Source organism: Equus asinus, chromosome 4 (genome assembly GCF_041296235.1).
Source record: "Equus asinus isolate D_3611 breed Donkey chromosome 4, EquAss-T2T_v2, whole genome shotgun sequence".
Taxonomy (NCBI): domain Eukaryota; kingdom Metazoa; phylum Chordata; class Mammalia; order Perissodactyla; family Equidae; genus Equus; species Equus asinus.
In genome coordinates, this window is record NC_091793.1 from 79,766,047 (window position 1) to 79,778,170 (window position 12,124).

General features: G+C 33.3%; 1 protein-coding gene across 2 annotated transcripts in view; it reads right to left on the minus strand.

Annotated features, from left to right (window-relative positions):
* Positions 1–533: 533 nt before the first annotated feature.
* DARS1 (aspartyl-tRNA synthetase 1) overlaps positions 534–12,124 on the minus strand; it is a 60,449-nt gene continuing 48,858 nt past the window's right edge. For both annotated transcript variants that reach the window (XM_014849527.3, XM_070507603.1), the window contains 7 exons: positions 11,893–12,040; positions 8,065–8,211; positions 6,506–6,548; positions 5,078–5,158; positions 3,900–4,011; positions 3,654–3,725; positions 534–1,206 (listed from right to left, as the gene is read on the minus strand). In XM_014849527.3, coding sequence (XP_014705013.1) covers positions 1,115–1,206; positions 3,654–3,725; positions 3,900–4,011; positions 5,078–5,158; positions 6,506–6,548; positions 8,065–8,211; positions 11,893–12,040 — 695 coding nt within the window. In that variant the 3' untranslated portion in view covers positions 534–1,114. The remainder of the gene's footprint in view (positions 1,207–3,653; positions 3,726–3,899; positions 4,012–5,077; positions 5,159–6,505; positions 6,549–8,064; positions 8,212–11,892; positions 12,041–12,124) is intronic.

The window sequence follows — 12,124 nt, forward strand, 5'->3', positions numbered from 1 at the left end:
AACCTTCAAAAATAATGGGCAGATGTCTATGGTCCAGGGGTAATCTCCTACCTTTCTGCCCCTTCTATTTTTCTGTATTACTTTTTCTTTTCCTGTAGGAAAATATCTGCATTACATTATTTTGTTCGTGCTCATTACGTGTGGCTCACTGTAAAATTAACATTAGCATCAACATATTTAATAATCTAGAGAGAAGGTGTTTCAAATTGTAATTCTTACATAGAAATTTGTTTTTGGTAGAGAAAATGGGAGTATATTTTAGCGACATTCACTAAATACCAGTACCAGTTAAAAATGAAACAAAATTCTGAAATATTTTTTAATCTATGTGAAATAAACTGTTAAGTAACCCAACCTTTCAGCTTTAAGAGCTCATATCCTTACACTTGATATGAATACATGTTATGAATAATCAGTTTCGTTTTTATGCATTTACATAAACCAGTTGTATATTTTTTCTTTTCCTAAATTCTAACTGCCAAGAATTAGTTAAAAAATCAGACTGCCATGAAGTAACACAAAGACAACTATAATTAGTTTTAAAATTTTATTGAAATCCAGCTTTATAATTTAACAATTTAATACAATATTATATTGAATACTTTCTAACCAGTATTCTCACCTGCTTTACATGATTTCTGGGCAGCACAACTTTTAAGAATTGATACTTTCTGCCTAATTTTCCATGATATGCCAATTATACATTCATTAAAATCTCAGATACTTCCCTACATTGTTCTTATCTCAGTGTAAGAATTTAAAAAAATAAGCTCAAATATTCAAAATTTAAGACATTAATATTGTAGCCACTGTAATATAGAAAAGAAAAAGATTTACACAATCTTAACTGTTTAAAGTTGTTAACATTTATTGTAGTAATGCAAAATGAATTTTTAATGTAACCATATGAATTTTTCATTAAAATGTTCAACCATTTTCTAATGAAGCATGTCCAAAGTTATAAAAATCTTTTTTAAAGTAACCTATACTAAATTAATCCAAAAGTAATTGTGGCACTTCAGATAAGACATTTATTCTATTGCATATTTTAAGTACCTAAGGTACAGCCTGATCAATAGCAGGTTACTGGAAAGAATAAAAAGTACGGCTTTCTTTAAGGAGTGAGTCGTTTGGGATCACGGGGGAACATTGAGGTCTGTCGGACATTGTGCAATCCCAAAAACAGCATAGTCACTCGTTCCAACCCTGGGGAAAACGAAAAAAAAAAATTAATTCTTTTTCTGAAAACCTCTCAGAGTCTTACTTATGGAAAACTACCAACATAATATCACTGATCAGAAAAATACTCTTCCTTGTTAGGAAGGAAAATGACTTCTCTTATTTTGAGTTTATTTAAAATTGAATGATTTGGGTCTAATTCAGAATAGAGACGATGCTGATGTGGGAGGGACTAAGTGAGATATCTTTAAGTTGTATGGATTCTGTGAAATATGATCTACAAAAATCTATATGAACATCTGAAATTTATGATATAAACAAACAAAACATTTTATAAGCCTATATGTTTTCAAATGAGACCAGATTTTAATTATGCGGCCCAGGCTATCAGTATAAGATGAGAGCCATAAACTTGTTCATGGAAATTTATCAATGGAAGTACCAGAAATTTACTGTAATTCAATAGACATGCAACAAGGTAGTTCTAGTATAAAAGACTCTAGAGTACATGTACTCAATGTTTTGAGTGAAGAAGAGACTGATTTTGACATGTGACTTAAATATTATAGTACTGACAAGAATGAAGACTAACAGAGCAGAACTAGCAAAGGAAATTTTTTGTGTGCAATTTATTTCACTAATGTTGTAGAGGACTAAGAGGAATATATTTAACTTCTAAAACAAAAATATAAATGAGAGAATTAACATTTTTATTGCTATTCCTTACTAAAAAGCATCTGCAGATGTAAATTGAACCTTGTATTATAGTAATCTAACACTAATCAAAAAAAAAAACCATACCACATCCCATCTTCCTCTCAAACATTAATTGTCAAAAACAGGTGGTATTTTGATAACCATTCAAGTGTCCTTCTTCACAAGATTAAAATTTACATTATCAGTCACAAAAATTTGTAAAATATTATACAAAATACACATTACTGAATAAGAGAAAAAAGCTGTAAATTTCCCATTAAAACAAACTATATAGTCAATGTAGCATTGTTTGTAATAACAAAAAGCTGGTAACAACCTACATGTCTATTTACAGGAAGCTGGTTAACAAGATTACAGTGTACCCTTTCAATGGATTTTATGTAGTGATAAAAAAAGAATGAAAAAGTTCTTTAAGTATTGATAAAGAATGAGTTACAAAATATAAGTGAAAAATGTGAGGTATTGCACGGTTGATATAGTATGCTACAATTGTGTAAAAATGTATTTTAAAATGCATGTATTTTTGCATATGCAAAGATTACCTGCAAAGGTAAACAGAAAACTAGAAACAATACTTTCCTGTAAGGAAGTGAATGTACACTCCTCTATACCCTTTCATTTTTTTTTTTTTTTAAAGATTTTTAAATTTTTTTCCTTTTTTCTCCCCAAAGCCCCCCAGTACACAGTTGTATATTCTTCGTTGTGGGTCCTTCTAGTTGTGACGTGTGGGACACTGCCTCAGCATGGTCTGATGAGCAGTGCCATGTCCATGCCCAGGATTCAAACCAACGAAACACTGGGCCGCCTGCAGCAGAGCGTGTGAACTTAACCACTTGGCCATGGGGCCAGCCCCTACCCTTTCATTTTGAAAATTTTCTAAGTATACTACCTATTCACAAAAAAAGCTCCAAACAAAAGCTTCAACAAACCTTTACATTCAGAATTCTTTTTTTTTTTTTTTTTAAGATTGGCACATGGGCTAACAACTGTTGCCAATCTTTTTTTTTTTTTTCCTGCTTTATCTCCCCAACCACCCTCCCCTCACCCAGCCACATAGCTGTATATCTTAGTTGCAGGTCCTTCTAGTTGTGGGATGTGGGACGCCGCCTCAACGTGGCCTGACGAGCGGTGCCATGTCCGCACCCAGGATCCGAACCCTGGGCCGCCGCAGCGGAGTACGTGAACTCCCTCGGCCACGGACCCAGCCCCTCAGAATTTTTTTTAAGAGTCTTTGATATGGACATCCAAAAGCTGAGTCAGTTAAACATTTACTCATTTTAAATCACAAAGCAGTATCTTACATATACTTGAGAAATCACCCTAAAAGTCAATGAAATGTTACATTTCAACAAAAACACTGAGCAGCAGTCTGTGCTGACTCAAGGGAAAGCATTAATTTGGGCTAATCTGAATGAACTTGTGGATGCAAGAGAAAACAGGATACTTAATATATGAGACATTTTGCTTCTAAACTCTTAGGAGAAAAAGAATAGCTAGAACTTTACTAAAATATTTCAGAACACACAAGTTAGCTCTTCATTTTCTTCCTTGGAAATCAAATCTCACTTTAAAAAATTCTTATAATTCAAATTTGTATTACACTTAGCACTTACGGACTTATTTGTAAGCAATAACAATAAACACAATTTACTTTTTGGAGTCTAATGCTGAGGAAATTTACTTAAAATTGAATGAACACTTTGCCAAACGAAATCTGGGTTGGAAATATTATTGTCATAATATTAAAGGAATATTACCAATGCCTCCACCAGCATGAGGAGGGGCTCCAAAGCGGAAGGAATCAATGTATGCCTTAATTTTCTCCAGATCTACAAAAAAACAAACAATTTATTACCTTATTTAGCTTAAAAAAAGTAGGAAAGCAATTATTGTTCAATGAATATTAAAACAAATGACTGTGTTTCTGAGACGTCTTTAAACTATTTAAAATGTACTGTTTTCAGAATATTCATTACCCTCCTAAACATATTTAAGTTGTTTACCAATTCCATGATGTAAGGCTCTCTCTGTTAGCAGCTGAGGATCATGTATTCTTTGAGCTCCTGACAGTATTTCTTCTCCTCTCATAAACATATCATAAGAGTTAGACTGTTTCTGCAAGAAAAACAAACAAGAAAATACCACTCTTCAAGTGGCTATCATACTATTTCCACTACACTTTTGTGGGGAAAAAAAATCTCTGTTGCATGAAGACCAAGTCCATTTTTTCCTATAATTAATGTTGCAACCTGCTCCAGTGAACTTAATTTGTTTCTCTAAAGCAGAATTAAACTAGTGAGGGTTGAATAATAACTTTTTATTTGCCTCTATCAGATTTTCTCCCATCCCTTTCAATAACAAAGCAGAGCACCATATCCAACTTTTAAGATGTAGTATGGACTGTTATTTCCTTTATCATATGAAATGTTTTTAAGTGTGATATGATTTGGGGGTCACTTTTGGAACTTCAGATTATCGACAGGTGTTAGTCTTTTTAATTTTTAAAATTCCTTTTTTATTTTAAGGAAAGTTAATTGCACATCAACTTATCATAGCTTAACCTATTCCCTATTAGGTTTTAACTTACTTTCCCTAAATTAAATGGTTCTCACAGTGTGATTCCTGGACCAGTAGCCTCAGTATACTGGGTAACTCGTGAGAAATGCAAATTATGAAGCCCCACCCCATACCAACTAATCAGAATGTGTGGTGATGGGGCCCAGGGATCTGTTTTAAGGAGTTCTCCAAGTGATTGTCATGCACACTGGAGTCTGGGAACCATGCAACGGAAACCGGTAACAGCCCACAAGACATTATTTCCATTAACTCAAGACAGAATGTGAATTATTAGTTCCAGGTCAATGAGAAGATGATTTGCTGAAGTCTGCAAAGCTAGTAGTACTATTTATTATATTTATATGGTATTTCTTCCTTATAAATCTTTAAAAAATGGCAACTGATAATGATTTTTAATATTGGGACTAATTTGCTAGAATATTCAAATTTCACAGTATCATTTTGACCTGAATTGGCAGAAACCAGTTAGTAATAAATATAACAATGTGTCCATCAAAACTGGAAATTACTAATGAAACCATTATTCCCATTGTACAATTTGACACAGTGACAATAAAGTTTTCCTTCTTCCCCAAAACAGGTTATTTAAAATCAAATTACTTACAGGATTCCTTGGGTCAGGCATGGTATAGAAAGGTCTTACAGCCAATGGATATTTATCAAGAATATAAAAATCTGTATCATACTATAAAAAGAATAAATATCATTAAAATAGAGTTTTAAGAAATTTAATAAAAGTACCAAAATGTTAGCCTTCTTTTTAATTAACTGTCTTATTTTTTATGTTTTGTTCTTCAAAATTACTGTAATTACACTGAATATACAGTAAGTATTCTTCTTTCAAGTAACATCTGTATCCTGTAGTATTTTGCCATGATGTTATAAATTCTTCCAATACTTAATTTTTGGAACCTGCTGACTATGCAATCATAGTTCAAATATTCATTCATTTTATGAACATGTGCTTTCTTTCCAATTTCTCCCTCATCAAAAATAAGACTGCGGTAAACTTATTTGATTTTCATTTTTTTTCCTTTTGCTATTTTAGCTCATTTAGGCTTTCAGATCCATTTTATAATTGTTTTTGTTAAATTATCCCAAACCTCTTTGGGTTTTACAAAATCTATAAATTATTAAATCTATAAATTATTTTGGAAAAAACTGACATCTTCTACAATATTGATCTTCAAAAAAATCTTGATTCTTTTCCCAATAATTTAAAACTCCATTTAAATATCTAAAAGAAATTTGGTAGTTTTCTTCAAATGAAAACTACACTCGAAAGAAATAACATTAACATGCAATTACAAATTTTTGTTAGAAAGAGTATTTACTATGGATTTAATTAAAAAGAAACCAATCACATTTCAACTGTTTTGACGTTAAACATTTTTGCTAAAACTAGAGTGCAGAGGGAATGTCAACAGAGCTGACAAACTGGAATTGGCTCTGCTGAAACAGCATTTTAAAGGTATAAACTCAGTGCAGTTTCAGAAATAGTTCCCCAGTCAGTTTAACACTTTTGAGTGCAACCAGCAGGAGGAGCTCAGGGTCTGTTTTCATTTCATAACAGAATTCTCTTTATTTCTTTAAAGACAACACTAAGTTTAGCTTTTATCTTATCTGGAGTTTTAGAAAATGAGATAGGAAAGTAGCTTTTACTTAAGAGGTGGAAAGGAAACTCATTACCTTCCAGTCCCATGAATCAGCAGGGGCACTCAGGGAAGACCATTTCTAAATAATTTCAAAACATCATGAGGTCTTTTCCAACTAATCTGACAATCTGACATACATACCACTTTTAGTGATATAACCATACAAAAATCAAATATTGAGCTAATCAAGCCATCTGGGCAAAGCCTGTCTGGAGATTTTTTATTTTTCCAAAAATTAAAAAAACTGCCCCCCTTGGTTTTTATTTATTCTGGAATCATACCATTCTAGGAAGATTAGTGCCCTCTGCAACTGTTCTTTAGTACCAGGATATGTTTCAGATTTAGAAAAAGAAATGCAGCATGTAGAAGAATCCTACCTTTTCCTTTACCAAACGACCCAACAGTTTTTCATTTGGTGTACTGAAAAAGAAACATGAAATCAGGTGTTTGAAGATCAAATAGTAACTTAAAAGAGTTATAAGTTAATAAGGCACCTTTTCTATTTGAAGTTCTCAAAGGATAAAAAATTTGGCCAAAATACAGTTATCTATCCTGCTGCTTTTTTAAAAGGTAAACACTACTGGGAACCACTTATGAATGCACCTGGTACAGCGACTTAGCATTTAGTAGATGCTGCTCAACAATATATAAATAAAACCAAAAACACAATTTAGCAATTCAATGATTCAGAAATGATACGGATGAAATAATTTCCTAAATTACATACAATAAAAGTTCACCATACCAACATAGGCTATTCTTGCCATTAAATGGTTCTGCTTCAAAATGGTCTCTCCTTTTTAATTTTTATCAAAGGTTTATAAAAACAAAAATCAGTATTTCCAAGTCTTTAAATACAAGTGTTTATATAAACCAATTAAATTTCTATACCTAAGAGGTTGCTACTTTAGCTACTATCCTATTTAAGAACAATTTCCAAAATACTTAAGAAAATATTGTCCAAAGAATTTACAATTTGCCTTAAAATGTCATCTAGCAATGCAGGGGATGTTTAAAACCATATACATGTATCTATATATTTTTGTTACACAAAAATAAAGCGTTTTGAGTAAAATATGTTTAAAAAAATAAAACCTAGGAAATGACAATAATCATCCGTTCCCTCCTACATTCATGTGAATTACTGTGATAACTTAAATATCTTAACTTAAGAACCTTTCAATAACATGTAAGTAGACAGTAATTTCCAATCTTTATTAAACTACATAGTAATTTGTTTCAAAATTATAAGTTGTATGACCTGAATTTAGATAATACTGGATATCAAATAAAGAACAGTGATTTACAGAACTTTTGGCGATCTTAACCATTGTATGCCCTAATTCTATGTGGGGATGGATTTAGACTGCTATCTATCCTGTCTAACACACTGATTTAGAAATAGAGGTTACACATGAGATGATAAAATCACAGACAAAAGTCCCTATGTTCTTTAAAGTATTACAAATATGAGGGGGGAAAACAAAAAATGGTGTTTATAAATAAAACTATTGAAGCTTAGGCGAACTGCATTAAACCCAACATTTTATTTCAGATCACACATTAAACAAAACAGCAGCATACTATATGCAAAGTTAATAAACCGAAGTCTATCAACTGGGTAAAAAAAATCACCATTCATTAACATATTCAATCTTTCATACCTGAAACATAATCATTCAAGTTTTTTTTTTTTTTTTTTTCCTTTTTCTCCCCAAAGCCCCCCGGTACATAGTTGTGTATTCTTCGTTGTGGGTTCTTCTAGTTGTGGCATGTGGGACGCTGCCTTAGCGTGGTCTGATGAGCAGTGCCATGTCCGCGCCCAGGATTCGAACTAACGAAACACTGGGCCGCCTGCAGCGGAGCGCGCGAACTTAACCACTCGGCCACGGGGCCAGCCCCAATCATTCAAGTTTTAAAAATCACAAAGACAAACCTCAGATCTTCTTCATCTCCCATTTCGATCCCAGCTTCCCTCAGCATAGCCAGTGCTTCGCAGTACTCTAGTCTTAAAGTTGGCTCCAAAAATTTGAAGGGCTCACATGGGAATTGTTTATTCACCGTCTGAATTTCAGTTTGAAACCTATTTGTACAATGATTCAGTTAATAAAAATGTGTGAGATAAATGTTTTCCCCACAAGAGGTCACTGTAGCAATGTATAAAAACCAATTTTTAAAAAAAATTCTATTAAAACTGGTGAAATAAGGAGCATACAGCTTTATTCTTCCACACACTTGATACACTTTTTTTTTTTTAACAAAGAAAACATCTTTAACATTTCACAGGAGTCACTATATGTGTAATGATGAAGAGGTTCAGGCGTGAAAGCTCAACGGTTAGCTAAGTGCCCTCTCCAGCTGAACAACGCAGCCCCACAGACCCTCCCAGCTGTCTCGGGAGCCTGTTCCCACGTGGCTGGCTGAAACGGACCCAAGAGCCAACTGTATATACTATCAGTTCTAGGTGTTCCACTGAATACAATTTGAAATTCAGAGATAACTCAAAAGGAAATGCTTTTAGAATAAAGCTCTTTTGTGTAAAATCAGCCTCAGTGCAGAAATTGCCTCAGGGCCGTTTTGGCTCTTCAGTAGTATTATCAACAGCAAAGAAAAAGTACCTATCTATGGCACAGAAAATCATTCTTTGAATTAGTGTATGTACCAGGAACCAGGACAAAGTATTATCAAGAAATTTAGTTAAAGAATTTAAATACTTAAAATATTAAACACCACTTCTCAGTCTCCTGTTGTTAGTCACCACTGTGGTATTAAAGGATTAAAAACTTTGTAACTCATAGCAGCTAACATTGTTAGAAACATAAAAGACCCATTTTATGAGGCATTAGAAAAAATTTGGAGCCAGCCCTGATGGCCGTATGGTTAAAGTTTGGTGCGCTCTGCTTTGGCAGCCCAGGTTCTGTTCCTGGGTGTGGAACCACACCACTCATCTGTCAATAGCCAAGCTGTGGTGGTGGCTCACATAGAAGAACTAGAAGGACTTACAACTAGAATATACAACTTTGTACTGGGGCTTTAGGGAGGGGAAAAAAAAAAGAAAGCAAGGTTGGCAAAAGATGTTAGCTCAGGGTGAATCTTCCTCAGCAAAAAAAAAAAAAAAAAAAGAAAATTGACTTTTTAACCCTTTAACAACACTTATCTATCATCAACGAAGACCAAATGAATGAATACTTATCTTTCCCCATTCTCATTATACTGTAAGGTTGTTTAGGAGAGTACCAATTTCTTTCCCATTTTAATAATCACTACAGTATAGTGTCTAACCTCTCAACAGTAGGCACAAGATAAATGTTTACTGCATTGAACTGTTGCTATGGAGGATGATATTTTATGAAGATTAAAAAAGAATATTTTTGCTAAAGTATTTATGGATGAAATCATAGCTGGAATTTGCTTCAAAATAATAAGGGGGTGGGAGAAATGGGTAAAACAAAACTGGCCATGGGTTTTGTCTGACTGAAACTGGGTGATGAGTACATAACAGTTCATTAGGCTAATCTCCCTACTTTTGTATGTGTTTTGAAACTTTCCATTATTAATAGCATTGAAAAAAGTATGTTTATATTCTATGAAAACAGTAGAAATTAAAACAATATCACTTCCTGTTTAGTCTTAAAGACTTTCATGGGAGCAATAAAGCTAAGTCATTGATTTATTCAAATATTCACATAAGAAGGGTTAAGAAGACCTCAATAATTGATTTTTTTTCCTTTTAAAGATTGGCACCTGAGCTAACATCTGTTGCCAATCTTTTTTTTTCTTCTTCTTTCTTCTCTCCAAAGCACCCCCCAGTACACAGTTGTATATATTCCAGTTGTAGGTCCTTCTAGCTCTGCTATGTGGGACGCTGCCCCAGCAAGGCTTGATGAGCGGTGCCATGTCTGTGCCCAGGATCCAAAGGGGCGAAACCCAGGGCCACCGAAGTGTAGCGCACGAACTTAACCACTCGGCTTCAGGGCTGGCCCCCAAATAATTGATTTTTAAATTGCTTTTCTTTGCTTTGGATATTAACCTCCATTCATGTCTATCAATGATAATACCAAAATATGACTATCAATATTTTAAAATATGTTTGTGTATTTTTCTTCTATGAGAGATAAGTACTAATGATAACGTGAGAGGGATATGACATAAGCCAGGGAACCCAATTTACAACTGAAGTGACTCATAGAGTATAGAAAGAAGGCTTTAAAAGGTCCAGTGATAATAGTGTCTGGGTCTCTAATTTGCTAAGGAGAGATCTGATTAATCCCAAGGGCCCGATTCATGATTGGTCTGTTGTTACCAAGACCAAAGTGAAAATTTCACATTCCAGTATTAAAAAGAAAAGATATCAGTATCTAAAATAAATGGGTTTCAGAAATTTTCTTTAATTATAAATGTGAAAAGGAAATGAGAAAAGTTCTGTTCCTTCATTGTAGTTTCAAAGGATATTCTGTTTTATAAGGAAACATTAACTGTTACATATACTATCTGAATGAAAGTTGTTTAAAATTAAAACTGTATTGAAATGTTTCAGAGGACAAAAGTTCAAAAAAAAAGGCTGTCAATTAACAAGTTATCAAATTAACTGGTATTAAAGGTACAATGCAATGCAGAGAATGCCTGGAAAATATCTTATCTTTATAAGATCAATGATTAATTTCTGTGTTCTTGAAATTACTCATTAAACTTGCAATGAAGTAAATAAGATTAATATTTCTGAACTCTTTATGTATCAATGAAGCATATCCAAATACGTCAATTAATAGTTAAGTCTATTATAGCCTACTTACTACTTGAAGTACTGTCATAAGAATGGAGAAAGGGAAAAAAAGCCTCTCTTGATTCTACTAAACTTGCTTTCCATTTTCTTTCCCTATTTTCTCTATATTAAACATCGTCACAAGTAAACTTCAATGACCCTTAAGGGAGAAGCTGTTTGCCAGTTTAGAGGGTGTACCTAAAGTGAACATTTTACATAATTCAATTTTCTGACCATCCAAAACATGTCTAATAATTTTCTGTCAATGATGTCAATTTACCAAGCCCATATAAGTCAAAAGTCACTTCAGTGTACTAGTTTCGAGCCTTTACTGGGCACTCAGTGTAAATAAAAACTGATGTAAGAATTAACCATTCCTGACACAGGCTTAGTTTACACAGAGAAATTCGGTAAGATTAGAAACTAGTAGACCGAAGGGACTTTTAACTTCTGAGGTCTATTGTCTTCACTTACTATAGCTGAAGAAATCTGAGGCACAGAGTTAAATAACTCGCACAAGGCCCACACAGATATGTAGCAGAGCTGGGATTTGAACTCAGGCTACCTGGATCTAGCTGAATCCAAGCTCTTAACCACTACCCCATACTACCTCCCAAATAATAAATTGTTATAAAAATAACATAGGCACTGTTTCTTGAGATGTTCAGGTTGTCAGTATAAAGGAAAAACAAATATGGTTAGGTTGTTCACAGTCTGGTAAACTTCCCTAGCTGAAACCCCAATTGACTTGAATCCAGAAGTACTATTTTACGTGTGGATTTTTTCACTAAGTGACTGATAATTTAACCGGCAAGTCTTTATATATATATATATATATATATATATATATATACACACACATACATACATATATATACACACACATGTATTCAATAGACATACATATATTCAATAAAAACTAGTTTTACATTTCAAGAATTGCTTTATTTTGAAGTGCCCAAACTGATTTGAAACTAGGTATATAAAATATTTTTTTTTTACCTTTCTTGAAGTCCTTTGAATATTTGTACTAAAGTGTCAGCAATTTCTTCCACAACTTCATGGTAATGGTAACTGAAAGCCATTTCAATGTCCAAACCAACAAATTCAGTTAGATGTCTGTGGGTATTAGAGTCTTCAGCTCTGAATACTGTAACATTAATAAAAGAAATACATAGTAAATGGTGTTTTAAATTTTGGAGAAATTGGGATTTAAATACAAAATTCCATTTAC